This window comes from Pseudopodoces humilis, chromosome 3 (genome assembly GCF_049639895.1).
Source record: "Pseudopodoces humilis isolate 2021_Gansu_Grassland_sample_001 chromosome 3, ASM4963989v1, whole genome shotgun sequence".
NCBI lineage: Eukaryota > Metazoa > Chordata > Aves > Passeriformes > Paridae > Pseudopodoces > Pseudopodoces humilis.
Window position 1 is genome coordinate 113,409,711 of NC_142202.1, and position 14,518 is coordinate 113,424,228.

The 14,518-nt window shown below is 50.7% G+C and overlaps 1 protein-coding gene across 1 annotated transcript in view; it reads left to right on the forward strand.

Moving 5' to 3' along the window:
• Window positions 1-11,452, forward strand: part of RAB10 (RAB10, member RAS oncogene family) — a 40,557-nt gene extending 29,105 nt beyond the window's left edge. The window contains exons 3-6 of the mRNA XM_005532731.3: window positions 5,255-5,393; window positions 7,480-7,569; window positions 8,681-8,782; window positions 11,023-11,452. Coding sequence (XP_005532788.1) covers window positions 5,255-5,393; window positions 7,480-7,569; window positions 8,681-8,782; window positions 11,023-11,106 — 415 coding nt within the window. The 3' untranslated portion in view covers window positions 11,107-11,452. The remainder of the gene's footprint in view (window positions 1-5,254; window positions 5,394-7,479; window positions 7,570-8,680; window positions 8,783-11,022) is intronic.
• Window positions 11,453-14,518: the final 3,066 nt, after the last annotated feature.

The window sequence follows — 14,518 nt, forward strand, 5'->3', positions numbered from 1 at the left end:
CAAATTTTAGGAACAGCTTTATGTTTTTGGTGTGCAGCTCCTAGCTGTGCAGAGGACTATAAAATAACATTTTTCTCTCATTTACATGGCCAGAGAAGTGTCCTCAGGAGCTTGGTTAATTCAGCAAACAGCTCATGTCAAAAACAATCCCCTGTCCTGGAATGAGTGTGCAGGTGGCAGCAGAGTGGTGTTGCCATCCTGAGTCATTCCAGGTGTGGAAATTCCCTGTGATGTGCAGGCTCTGGCGTTCAGGAAGCGTGCTGATGACCAGCCAGAGCTGCACACAGCTCCACTCCCCGGGTGCCATCAGCCTCATTAATTCCTGCAATTGCCCTGAGAGTGTCTAGCAGTTAATTCTGTTTGCTGAGGGCTTTTGAGACTCCAGGTGGAAGATTTTCCTCTGGCATGGCAGTCCTGTAAAACAATTGGATCATTCTCTCGTTCTGGATTTCTTTTTTCCTGGCTGAGTATTATCCAGAAAAGCTGAAATTTGAAGTATCTGACAGAGCACAGAATCCCAGGATCACTGAGGTGGGAAAATCCCTGCATGGCCACAGAGTCCAACCTGTGTCTGATCCCCACCTTGTCCCCAGCCCAGAGCTCTGAGTGCCACATCCAGGAATTCCCTGCACACCTCCAGGGATGAGACTCCAGCAGCTCCCTGGGCAGCCCCTGCCAAGGCCTGAGCTCCCTTTCCATGGATCCAGCCTGTCCAGATCCCTCTGCAGAGCCATCCTCTCCTCCAGCACCTCCTCTCAGTGCATGGGCTGACTGAGGGTACCCTGAATGTCCATGAAGGTGCTGAGCAGGCACATCCAGCCCTGAGCCCACTGGTGCCCAGCTGGATGTGCCTCCATCCCCTGGTTTATCCCAGCCAGGAGCGCTGAGCCTTGGGCTGGACATGGCCACTTTTCCCTTTGGAAACTGCAGCTCCTGCGTTCCCCAATCTCTCCAAAGCAGCACTGGGCTGCACAGTTCTGCAAATGTAACAACAGTGGGGCAGTAATAAAATTCTTGGGATTATTTTGCTAGGAATTACTTGGTTTAATATGTTGAAGACCTTCATTTTGAGCCACGTGGACTGGGAGGATGCTCACAAATCAGCAGATCTAATCTCTTCTTGGTGCAGCTGTATAAATCATTCATCAATAAATCATAATACATTTTAAGGTTCCTTTTGTCTCTGCCAGGTCAGCTGGAAAGCTGTCCCAGAAATCCCTTTCTCTCCAGGTTAAACCTCTAATATGATACAGCTTATGCATATTTTAATGTTGGCATGAGAATAATTCAAATAGATTTTTCACTTTCCTTGAGCATCTCCTTTCCCCAGTCCCACAGGACAACTTCCTTTGTCTTCACAAAGCTGAACATCCCGGCTCTCTCCCTTTCCTCCCGTGTTTCATTTTCCTTGGCTGTTTCAATAATCCTTGCCCACATTAATGTGAGCTGGGAGACTGAGCCAGCTCACACACGTTTGTGCCTACACCCAGAGCTTTGGAGCCTGCTCCCACATCCCAGGGGTTTGAACAAAGGGCTGGGGAGCCAGGGCAGCAAACAGGACCTGCCTGCTTTGACTGTCTCCTGCCGTTTGCCCAGGGTGGATCCAGCCCTCGTGGGCACCTGGAGAACCATAACTCATTTCCTCTGTTTGCCTCAGCCTGCTCTAATCTCCCATCCATTAGGAGTTATCTTTGAATAATGAATGGAGAATCCATTAACCAGGGGAAAGGGCAGCTATAGTATTTATTAAAAAAAAAAAGGGAAACACTCCAGGTTCTTTGCTTCTTCCCTCCCCAGCTTTCTTCTCTTCCATTAGCTGAGCTCCAGTTGCCAGAAAAAACAGTGGAGGAGTTAACCAGGCGAGTCAGTTGTAGGATGTGACAAGCAGTGAGTAGCAGCTCCATGCTGCCAACGCCAGGTTGTGTAAAACCACTCAGAATTGTTCCTGTGACAGCTGCTGGCCGTGGCAGGAGGGAGGAATCAGATCCCAAATGTCTGAAGGGCTTGGTAAAGCTTTTCCAGTGCTTTCCTGCTCGGCAGGAGCCAGTGGAAGGGAGTAACCTGGGGGAAGGTGCTGGCAAGTGGGGAGAGAAGAAATAATGAGGGTGTGAGTGGAGATCTGTGGAGATATTTTGCAGGAGTTTGTCCTGAGTGAATGAGAGGATCCCTCTCTCTCTGGGATATGCTAGGAAAAACATCAATTAAAGGATTTAACTGCCCCAGATTACTTCATGGAATCCCACAATGGTTTGGGTGGGAAGGAACCTTAAAGCCCATCCCATCCCATCCTTCCCACTGTCCCAGGTGCTCCCAGCCCCAATGTCCAGCCCACCCTGCCAGGGAAGAGTTAACAGCTGGGATAAGGGGATAGACTGTGGGTCTTGTGTTGAGGAGAAGCCAGCAAAGGTGAAGCTGTAAAGTTTAAATTCAGTCGAGGAGTGGGTTATAATTCCAGCTGCTCTCAGCCAGCTGGAGAAATGTCACTGGAAAAAGTCCTGTGAAAGTCAGTGCAGCCAAATGCCAAGTCTTGGAGTTGAGTGTGGGATGTCAGAGCAGTGTGCTCACCGTGAGTCCAGGGAGTGGGATGAGTAAACAGGAATGCCTGGAAATATCCCAGTGTGGGGCTGCTGAGGCTCCAGCTGGAGTGTCCTGGGTTTTTCTGAGACATGGGCAATTGGGCACAGTCCAGAGCAGTGGGAGCTGAGGCTGTACCTGAGCCCTTTGGCCAGTAAGTGCAGGCTGGGGAAGGTTCCCAGCAGCACATCAGACATTTTCAGGAACAGTGAGGGGATCCCTGGGTGGTTTGTGGAGCTGGGAATGGAATCAGTTACCCCCTGAGGCCACGGCCAGTGACCTGGGCCTGTCAGGGCATCCCTGGCAGAGCTGCTCGGGTTTGGGACCTGCCTGGTTCCTCCTCTGCTCCTTGTCCTCGCCCTGGTGTCACCAGCTCCAGGAGCAGAAGGGGATCAGTGTGCATTGTGAGCCAGGAGCTGTGGGCCAGGGACACCCTGGGCCTTTCTGCAGAGTGTAACCTTGATTTAGACCAGTTTAAATGTGAAGAAACCTTTGATTCTACCTTGTCCCAGAATCACTGAATCCCAGAATGGTTTGGGTTGAAAAGGACCTTAAAGTTCATCCAGTGCCACCCCCTGCCATGGCAGGGACACCTCCCACTGTCCCAGTGTCCAGCCTGGCCTTGGGCACTGCCAGGGATCCAGGGGCAGCCCCAGCTGCTCTGGGCACCCTGTGCCAGGGCCTGCCCACCCTGCCAGGGAACAATTCCTGCCCCAAATCCCATCCAGCCCTGCCCTCTGGCACTGGCAGCCATTCCCTGGCTCCCGGCCCTCCAGCCCTTGTCCCCAGTCCCTCCCCTGGAAGGGCTCTGAGGTCACCCTGGAACATCTCCATGGCCTCCAGCAGCTCTGTGTCCTTCTTCCATGAACAGTGCCACTGGAAATGTCTAAACCTGCGGTCTCTGGGGTTTGTGGCCTCTGAGAGACGCTGCAGAATGTGCAGTTAATTCTTCATTCATGATTTTCAAATGAATTCTCAGTTAATTCTCAATATACAGCTAATTCCCACCTTGCTGCCATGTAGCCACACCTCATCCATCCCACCAAAGATCTCAGAAGGAGAAGGGAAAATCCAGGCTGTCATTGATGTTTTGTGATCAGTTTTCATCATTGCTGACAGACACCAACATTTAACAGCACAGCTTGATTGATGTTCCACAGGCTTTGATCAGAAATGTCAGGAATATACATTTGCAAGCTCAAGTTGGAGCTTTATAAGACTGAATTAAAAAATATATAAAAAATTATAAAATCAAGCCTTACTATTTCAACTAAAGTAACAACTAACCTAAACAGTTCCTGTAATAAAAATCAATTTACATAACAATCTATTCTTATTAAAAAAATAACTCACACCTACAAAAAAGAAAATTCTACCCATATAAAACACTTTCCAAAAAACAAAAAATGTAAACTATCAAAAAAAAGTTTAATGAACATATTCACTAACCATGACCTAAGTTTCAATAACTTACTGACCAATTAAATTCAAACACGATACCTTATAGAAATCTAAAGGATGTAAATAAAAATTCAGCTATTCTGCATAAAAAACCAAGCATCCTCTCCATGTGTGTGACAATGCCGTGGGTATATAAAATATAATAATTTATATATTCTATTATAGATTATATATATTATAGATTATATATATTATATACATAAAAACATACTGAAAACCCATAATATATATTAAAAAACCAACCTTATAAAATCAAGCCTTGCTATTTCAACTAAGCTAACTAACTTAGAAAGTTCCTGTAAATAAAAATCATTAAAATAAAAATCAATTTACATAACAATCTATTCTTATTAAAAAAACAACTCACACCTACAGAAAAGAAAATTTTACCCATATAAAACACTCACTTTTGAAAAAACAAAAAATGTAAACTATCTTAAAAAAAAAATCCTTAATGAACATATTCACTAACCATGACCTAAGTTTCAATAACTTACTGACCAATTGAATACAAACACAATACCTTATAGAAATACAAAGGATGTAAATAAGAGTTCAGCTATTCTGCATAAAAAACCAAGCATCTTATCCATCTCTGTGATGAAGCCATGGGTATGTATAATATATAATATTATATTATATTATATTATATTATATTATATTATATTATATTATATTATATTATATTATATTATATTATATTATATTATATTATATTATATATATAATAATATATGATAATATATAATAATATATAATATATATTATATATATAAACATACTAAAAAACCATAATATATATTAAAAAACCAACCTTATAAAATCAAGCCTTGCTATTTCAACTAAACTAACTAACATAGAAAGTTTCTGTAAATAAAAATCATAAAAATAAAAATCAATTTACATAACAATCTATTCTTATTAAAAAAACAACTCACACCTACAAAAAGGAAAATTCTACCCATATAAAACACTCATTTTCCAAAACCCAATAAATGTAAACTATCTTAAAAAAAATGTTTAATGAATATATACACTAACCATGACCTAAGTTTCAATGACTTGCTCACCAATTAAATACAAACACGATACCTTATAAAATATATAGGATAAATAATATATAATAAAAATCTAAAGGATGTCAGTAACAATTCAGCTATTGTACATAGAAGGCCAAACCTCCTGTCCATGGTGTGACGATGCCGTGGTGTCTCCGCAGGGACACGGCGGGACAGGAACGCTTCCACACCATCACCACCTCCTACTACCGAGGGGCCATGGGCATCATGCTGGTGTACGACATCACCAACGCCAAGAGCTTCGAGAACATCAGCAAATGGCTCAGGAACATCGATGAGGTGAGGTCCCACGGCGTCCCCAGCAGTGCCAGCTCTTTGTGCCTGTGCTCAGGAGGGTGGGAAGGGAGAAGGGCAGGGCTGGGAGCAGCTCACAGCACACGGTGAGGGCGGAGTAGCTGCGCTGTGTGTTGGTACTCACAGGAGTCGTTTCCTCAGCGTGAGAGTGGAAATCCTCAAAGGTCATTAAGCATCTCCACCTCCTCTCCCTTGTTATCTTGTGATGAAATATTTGGAGGTTTCTCATGGCTGGTGCAGGTAGCTTTGCTTTTGGGAGGGTTTGTGTAGCTGATCGCTGCCCTTGGCAGAGGAGAACCAGGACAGGGAGGCTGGAAAATTTTGGGCAAGGTCAAGTGAAGCAGAAGAAAGTGATGTGGAAGCATGAAGTGCCTGGATCCCCACGAGTTCATCTTCCAGGAGTTCTGAGGTGGCAAGAGAGCAGCACAACTGGTAGTTCTTGGGTTTTTTTGTGCTGTTCCCAGGTGAAATAAATGTTTGGATTTTCCTAGAAAGCACAGAGATGGTAGAACTGAGCGCAGGTGAGGGCTGTCAGGCACTGCTCGCTGGAGTCCTGAGGCTGGACAAAGCAGCACAGCAAAATTGGGATGCTGGGATTTGAATTTCCCAGCATGAGAAGTGCTCTGTGTGGTGGGAACAGGAGAGGGGATAAGGCAGCACAGGAAGAGACTCAGCAATGAGTTGGAGTAAACTGGAAACTGAGGCCTTTGGACTCTGCAGCTGCTTTGCTAAAAACCTCAGAGGTGTCCCAGGTGAGTGATGGATGTCATTGGCCTCATCAGGGCTTTTGGTGCCCTCGTGTCTTTATTAAGGGAAAAGTTCAGTGTCTTTGCAGAAATCACAGAGTCATTGAGGTTGGAAAATCCTGTGGAGCTCATGGAGTCCAACCATCCCCCACCACTGCCCCATGTGCCACATCCACTTTTAAATCCCTTCAGGGATGGGGACTCCACCCCTGCCTGGGCAGCCTGTGGGGAATGAATTTTTCCCAGGTCCTTTCCTGGCTGGCAGCTTTCCAGCCCCTCTGGAGCATTCCATGGGGTTGGTGTGACCCCAGTGCAGGACCCAGCTCTTGGCCTTGTTGACCCTCCATGGTCCCAGCCATGGATCCATCCAGCCTGTGCTGAGCCCTCTGCAGATCCACATCCCACCCCCCTGGGGCTGTCCATGAGCTGAGCCAGGGTGGTGCCCTCCATCCCCGTGTCCAGAGCATCCCTGAAGGTGCTGAGCAGGCCTGAGGCAGCCCTGAGCCCACTGGTGCCCGTTCCCAGCTGGATGTGCCTCCATCCCCAGCAGAGTGCACCTCTCTGAGCCAGGACCAGCCAGGAGAATTCCATGGGAAAAGGTGCCAAAGGCTTCATCAGAGCCCAGGCAGATGCATCCACAGCCTTTCCCTCATCCATTAAGGTCACACTGTCATAGGAGATCAGGTTGGTCAAGCAGGACCTGTCACCGGCTGGGTCTGATCTTCTGCTTGTCCTGCACCCTGGGTGATCTGCTCCAGGACCTTCCCCAGCTCCAAGGACAGGCCTGGAGTTCCTGGATCCTCCTTCAGTATTTCTTGGGGGCTGGCAGCACACTGGCCAACCTCCAGTGAGACAGGACCTTCCCAGCTCAGCAGGACTGATGAGAAATGATCCACGTTCCCCCTCCAGAGAGACCCGTGCTGCAGGGAATGGGCTGGATCTGGGATTCCTCATCCCTGCCCAGGCTGACACTGCATTCTCCTGCAGGAAACTGCGACCCCTCCCCACCCCGCTCCCCTGGGAGACCCTGCCCCACTCTCTGCTTTCTGTTCACTTCTCTCCCTCATTTCTCTCTCTTGGTCCTGCCCCTGTTTTCCTCCCCAGCCCCTCTTTCTCCCCTGGCTCATCCCTCACCTTGTGCAGTGGCAAAGAGGGGAGGAAACCATTAACCAGTGCTAGGAAGTCATTAGGAGGCTGGGGATAATTAACAGCTCGTTCCTGTGCCATGCAGTGCATGAAGCTCCCTTGTGGGCAGCTGTAGGTGGTGGCCTGGCCACAGCAAAGTGCAGCAGGAGATGTGTAACCCTGTCCCCGTGTCCTTCCAGCACGCCAACGAGGATGTGGAGAGGATGCTGTTAGGAAACAAGTGTGACATGGAAGATAAAAGAGTTGTCCCTAAAGCAAAAGGTGAACAGGTGGGTATCAAACAACAACTTCTTTATTCAAATCAGCAAATCACTGCCAAGGCTTCTGCCTGCTTCAGGGGGTTGGGATGCCCCAGTGGGATGTGCCAGGGAATGAATGCAGGAGCTGATGGATGTGAGTCCTGGGAATGTTTTCGCAAAAACTGCCCTGAATGGGATGAGTTCAGCTGCAGTTTCTGCTTCCTTTGATAACTCAGAATTCCCAGTCATCCCTGAAATTCCTCACGTGTGGCAGTGTGTGGTGTCTGACCTCTTAGGCCCAGACACAGACTTGGGATTATTTAGTAGATTTTAATGGTTCTGAATTGTAAAGTTCTGAATCTTCTGAGCCACCTCACCTGGCTGGTGCTGCTGGTGCCCGTTGGGGCTGAGTGGGTTACAGAATCCCAGGGTCACTGAGGTTGGGAAAGAGCTCCCAGAGCATCGAATCCAAGCTGTGCCCAATCCCCACCTTGTCCCCAGCCCAGAGCTCTGAGTGCCACATCCAGGAATTCCCTGCACACCTCCAGGGATGAGACTCCAGCAGCTCCCTGGGCAGCCCCTGCCAAGGCCTGAGCTCCCTTTCCAGGCAGAAATTCCTGCTGCTGGCCAAGCTGAGCCTGCCCTGGCCCAGCCTGAGGCCATTTCCCCTTGTCCTGTCCCTGTTCCCTGGGAGCAGAGCCCGAGCCCTCCTGGCTGTCCCCTCCTGGCAGGGACTTGTGCAGAGCCACAAGGTCCCCCCGGAGCCTCCTTTTCTCCAGGCTGAGCCCCTTTCCCAGCTCCCTCAGCCTCTCCTGGGGCTCCAGCCCCTTCCCAGCTCCGTTCCCTGCCCTGGACACGCTCCAGCCCCTCCAGGGCTCTCCTGGCAGGAGGGGCCCAGAGCTGCCCCCAGCACTGGAGGTGCCCCAGCAGTGCCAGCACAGGGGACGGGCACTGCCCTGGCCCTGCTGCCACCCCAGAGCTGGCACAGCCCAGGGCCAGTGGCCTCTTGCCCACCTGGGCACACCTGGGCTCCTGTCCAGCCCAGTATTCCCTGGTTTATAAATGCTGCTGATCCCAAAGTGACGGTGGCACTTGGAATACCCCCAGGATCTCTAATCTCCCTTTCTCTGTTTCGCTGCAGATTGCCAGGGAGCATGGTATTAGGTTTTTTGAAACTAGTGCAAAAGCAAATATAAACATTGAGAAGGCATTCCTCACATTAGCAGAAGACATTCTTCGAAAGGTAGGTGCTCACACTTTCCTTTGGAACAAATACCCTGAAATTCCACCTCTCACTGCTGTGATGTTCACCTGCATTGTTGCAGCGTTTGGCTTTGCTGTGCTGAGGCACAGAAGTCCCTGAAGGAGCAGGGCTGAACTTCTGAAGTTGTTTGATGTTGTGTTGTTGTAGAGGGCCTGTTCACAGGGAGTAACATCCATCAGAGCCAAGGAACTGAAATTCCTGTTTGTTTGGACTTTACACTCATGGTTGTTGTGCCTGTGCTGGAGAGAACTGTCCTTTCCTGCCCCGTCTGTGGATGCACTGACAGCTTCTGATGGGTTTTTGGGAAGAGTTCAGGTGTGGAGGGTGGGACAGGAAGGAGCTCTGCCACTCCCAGCTGTGCTCCCAGGAATCAGCTTCCAGCCGTGGCATTTCCTTGGGGGTTCTGTTGCAGCAGATCATCCCATGGTTGGCTCCCCTTGCTGAATGGTGCAGTGTGCCATGGAACTGTGGAATCAGTGAGGTTGGAAAAGCTCTCTGAGAGCACCAAGTCAAATCATCCCCCAGCACTGCCAGAGCCAGCACTGCTCCCTGTCCCCAAGTGCCACATCCACAGGGCTTTTAAATCCCTCTGTGCCAGAGCTGGACACCCTTCCCAGGAAGGAATTGTTCCCAGTATCCAATCCAAACCCTCCTGGCCCAGCCTGAGGCCATTTCCCCTTGTCCTGTCCCTGTTCCCTGGGAGCAGAGCCCGAGCCCTCCTGGCTGTCCCCTCCTGGCAGGGACTTGTGCAGAGCCACAAGGTCCCCCCGGAGCCTCCTTTTCTCCAGGCTGAGCCCCTTTCCCAGCTCCCTCAGCCTCTCCTGGGGCTCCAGCCCCTTCCCAGCTCCGTTCCCTGCCCTGGACACGCTCCAGCCCCTCCAGGGCTCTCCTGGCAGGAGGGGCCCAGAGCTGCCCCCAGCACTGGAGGTGCCCCAGCAGTGCCAGCACAGGGGACGGGCACTGCCCTGGCCCTGCTGCCACCCCAGGTTGTTTCCATGGCCTGTAGCAGATCCCTGTGTGCCCAGAGCTGCTGTGCTGCTGTACCTGTGGCCATGACCTCTGTCATGAGTACAGAATGCAGCAGCTTCCCACAGGTGCCACTGAGGTGTTGCAGGACTGAGCTGGGCTGGATCCGTGTGCGGCTCCGGAGCCGTTTCCGTGGGATGTAGTTCCATGGCCAAGGGCTCAGTGTACACAGAAACCCCTGTGCTGGAGCATTCCTGCCTAGTAGCAGGTCATGGAAACTCTGTGGAGCTCCAGACATGTGGTTTGGCCAACTTTGGCAACCTGTGTTCCTGTTCCTACACAAATGAGCCCTATCCTGAGCCTGTCTCATCCCTGCCTTCCTCCCTCTCCCGTGTGAATGCTGTGGATAGTGTCATCAGCTGGCACTGCAGTTCTCAGTCACTTCCTAATGGGTTTTTGACAAACTTTTTGTGATAAATGGGTGAAAATCCCTAGCCTTTGATTAACAGGAGTTGAGGCTATAAACCATACCAACCTTTGGGCCTTAAATCTTCATTTTTGGCCTCTGTCATTATCCCAGGGGTTCTTTTGCAAGGCTGTGAGAAAGTTAAAACAGAAATGTGGAGACTGAAGTGTGCTGAGGGTTTAGGTTCCTTTCCAACCAGCCAATAGATGGTTTTGGATCAAACCACTGGAGTGGGGTTTTGGCTTTGGTGTCACCAAGTTCCATCCTGTGACAAGGAGGAGCCTGTGTGTCCCATGTTCCTCAGGAGCTGCTGTCCCAGGAGAGGCGAGCAGAGGCTGGGAACAAGCCCAGTTTATCCATAAAAGTTGTGGTTTTTGGAGGTCATTAGTTCACATAATCTGAGTTCAGCTTGTGTTATTTGTAGGCTGGGATTTCCTTACTCCACCAGACCCAGCGTTGGCTCTGTGTGCAGGACCTAAAATAGTTCCAGTTGATTTTGGGGTGATCTCAGTTCAAGCATTGGGGTTTTTTTTCAGCTTTCCAGTTGTTTATTTAAAACAAACCAAACAAAGAAAGGAAAAAAAAAAAACCCAACTTAAATCGATTTTGCACATTTGTCCTGGAGTGGGGGGAGGATTCCCTGCATTTCTGTGGAGCTCTTTGTGCACAGCTGACTCCCAGTTTCATCTGGTGATGTCAGTCCCTGTGAGCCGCTGGCTCCCCAGCTCCGAGTGTTTTCCTGGGGATCTCCAGAACCATCTAACTGTGTTCACTTGTTTCCTTGCAGACCCCTGTAAAAGAGCCCAACAGTGAAAATGTAGATATCAGCAGTGGCGGTGGGGTGACGGGCTGGAAGAGCAAGTGCTGCTGAACCTTCTCCTCTCTCACCAATCGCCATCCACCGCCCCTTTTTTCTCGCTGCAAAACAAACCACTCTGCCCGTTTTTTAACCTGAAACCAATGTTTTTGTTCCTCATCTTAACGAGCTCCTGCCTCCCCTTGGTTTTCCAGGCTAGGACAGCTTTGCCTACTCCAATTTTCTCAACACATGTATAGGAAATTCATCTCCGTGACTTCATTTCCATGTCCCTGCTCAACTCACCACTACGTTTGGGTTGTATTATAGCCCCGTCCCTCCTGCCATTAAACCCCAGAGCAATCATACTCGACTCTCTTCTGCAAATTGTATAAGAATAAAGGTTAGAATTAACAATTGATTTTGTACAACAGTGGAATTTTCTGTCATGGATCATGTGCTTGAGTCACCATGTTCTCTAGATGCATCAGGCAAGAGCCAGGAAAAACTTCATTTTCGCCTTGAGTCCGTGAGTGGGGTTTCTTTGTCCTGTGCCTTATGTGGAAAAAGGAACTTTTATTTTCACTTTTCTTTTCTCTTTTCTGGTGGAAGCATGTGCAGGAGACATCCCATCCCCCCCGTGCCATTGAGTCCTGACCTCTGTAGTGGTTGCTTTCTGTAACGTTGGTGTCATGCATCGAGGACAAAGGGTGGTGCAAAACAAAAGCAAACTCCATGTAACCTGCTGTGTCTCCTCTCGGCGATCCCGCCGTTCCCAGCTCTTCCCGCTGCCATTGTTTTTCTCACTTTGCCGCTCTTTTATTTTTGGTTTTGTTTCGTTTTGGTTTTTTTTTTTTTGTTTCCTTGGGTTCTTTTTGCCTGCATGCCGCTTTGATTTGCATTTCTCCATGGTGTGATGTGTTAATGGAAAGGATGGCAACGCGGTGTGTTTGCCAAAAATTTAATACAAAGCACTGATTTAGCTTCCGAGGTAAAAAATGTTGAGATTCCTACTAACCCCCCTAGGCCTGTCCGTCACTAGTGATTCCCTCCTCCCGCCTAGCCCCGGCCTTTCCCGTAAGGAAGAGTTATTTGCATGCACTAGTTTCTATGGAGGGTGATGTGGTTGTCTACTTTCTGTGTATGAATATAACATGGATTCCCAAACTGACAGCAGTTCATTAACGCGAGCTCCCAGCTCCTGTCCCCGCTCCGAGGGCTGCGGGGCCGGGCCGAGGCTGAGCGGAACTGGATGGAAAGAGAAGGAAAGGAAAGGAAACAAACCAGCCGGTGGGCAGTTTAATTTATTACCTCCCTGGAAACTTTCCACTTTCCAGTGTCCGCAGCCGAGCTGGGCCAGCCCCGCCCCGGATCCGGCGGGCGATCCCGGCCGGGCCGCTCTCCCCGGGATGGAGCGGCTGTTCCAGCGCTCCCTGTCCCGTCCTGCCACTGTCACCGGCCCTGTCCCGTCCTGCCGCTGTCACCGGCCCTGCTGGCCCTGTCCTGTCACTCACCGACCCTGCTGGCCCCGTCCTGCCGCTGTCACCGGCCCTGCTGGCCCTGTCCTGCCGCTGTCACCGGCCCTGCTGGCCCTGCTGGCCCTGTCCTGTCACTCACCGACCCTGCTGGCCCCGTCCTGCCACTGTCACCGGCTCTGCTGGCCCTGCCCTGCCGCTGTCACCGGCTCTGCTGGCCCTGTTCTGCCGCTGTCGCCGGCTCTGTCCTGTCCTGCCGCTGTCACCCGACCCTGCTGGCCCTGCCCTGTCCTGCCGTGGCTCCCTGGCCGCGGGTCCCCGGTGGTGAATCCCGGCCCGGTTCCGAGCCCGGCCCCGCCGCTCTGGGCCCGCCGCAGCCGCCCGAGCCCCGCTGCGGCCGCGGGGGTGGCGGCGGGACCGGGCCCGGCTGTGGCCGCTCCAGTCCCGGTTGTGCCCGCTCCGGGTCCGGCTGTGGCCGCTCCAGTCCCGGTTGTGCCCGGCTGTGCCCAGTTGTGCCCGGTTTTGCCCGGTTGTGCCCGGTTTTGCCCGATTGTGCCCGCTCCGGGTCCGGTTGTGCCCGGTTTTGCCCTCTCCGGCCGCGGGGGTGGCAGCAGGACCGGCCCCGCTCCGCCCTCGCCGCAGTCGCTAACGCTGAGTGAATTTTAATGAAATGACGGTGTTTTAACATGGAACTCGTGGTCCGGAGCGGCCGCTTCCCGTGTGGGGACCCAGCGAGGTGTGTCCCTGTCGCTCTGTATTTGGCATTTTGTCCCTGTGTGTGTTAACCCTTCCCAGGCGAGTGGCTGCTGAGGTCGGGCTCAGCGCTGTACACAGTCCGGCTACTTTTGGCTAAATCTGCACTTTCTAACGTGATCAAAAAGGGAAAAAAACTGGCGAAATCTACATCGAGGGGTTTTTTGTATAATCCTTGTTTTAAACTTGAGCTTTTAATTTGCTTGCGGGGGCTCTGCTCCCTGTGTGTGACCTTTGTAGACGCTGTGCCCGTTGCAGGCACAGGTAGAGCCCGGGCCTCTCGCTGGTGCCACTCGCTGTCCCCTCGCCGTCAATAAAACCCGAGCTGTTCCTATCGGGGCTGTTTCTGTTCCTATCGGGGCTGTTTCTGTTCCTATCGGGGCTGTTTCTGTTCCTATCGGGGCTGTTTCTGTTCCTGTCCAAGCTCCAGCTGCACCCGCGGGGCTCAGGCGGGGCCGGGAGGAGGGAGCAGCACGAGTCGGTGTCGATGCTGAAACAGATAAAAAAAATCCCCTAAAATAATAATAACAATATTAATAATAATGATCATGTCGGAGGAGTTTGCAGTAACCTGATGTCTGCTGGTATCTCAGCTCCCTGCTAGTTCCAAACTAACTGCTTGTGAAACCTCTGCTTGGAGCCCCAGCCCAGCCCTGTGGAGTAGAGAAGGGCAGCGGGAGGTGTCACAGCCCCTCCGTGCCCCGGCCCCGCCCGCGGAGGGAGCTCAGCGCTGCCCTTTTGTCACCAAAAAAGTGTTAAACGATGAAATTGGTCCTGTTAAACCAAACCTGAGCTTGGCTCTGTCCCACGGCCGTGTCACACGCTTCGTGCCCTCGGACTCGGACGGTGGAATAAAACAGCATCAAGGTCTTGGATTAATTCCCATGCTGACAATTTTTTACTTAATCTTTTAATATTTTTGCTACTCCACTCTGGCTTTTTATTTAAAACACATTCTTTTGTACCACTTACTGTATCAAATTGTATAAAAGATCACTGTCCCATTCTTGGTCGTACCAAGAGCAAATAAAAGCTTTTATAAACTTGCAGTGGTGACTTCCTGGGCCCCTTAAATTCCCTCTGGCTCCGGTGGGAGTGAGCCCAGCCCTGGCTGCCCCTGGAGGAGGTGGGATGAGTCCTCCCCAAACCTTCAGGCCACCAGGACTGGTTTGGCTGGGGGTAGAGCTGTTCCTGCTGCCTTTTCCAAAGCTGCTGGAGGCATTTTCCAAGGGCAGGATGGTGGGAAGTGCAGCAGAGGG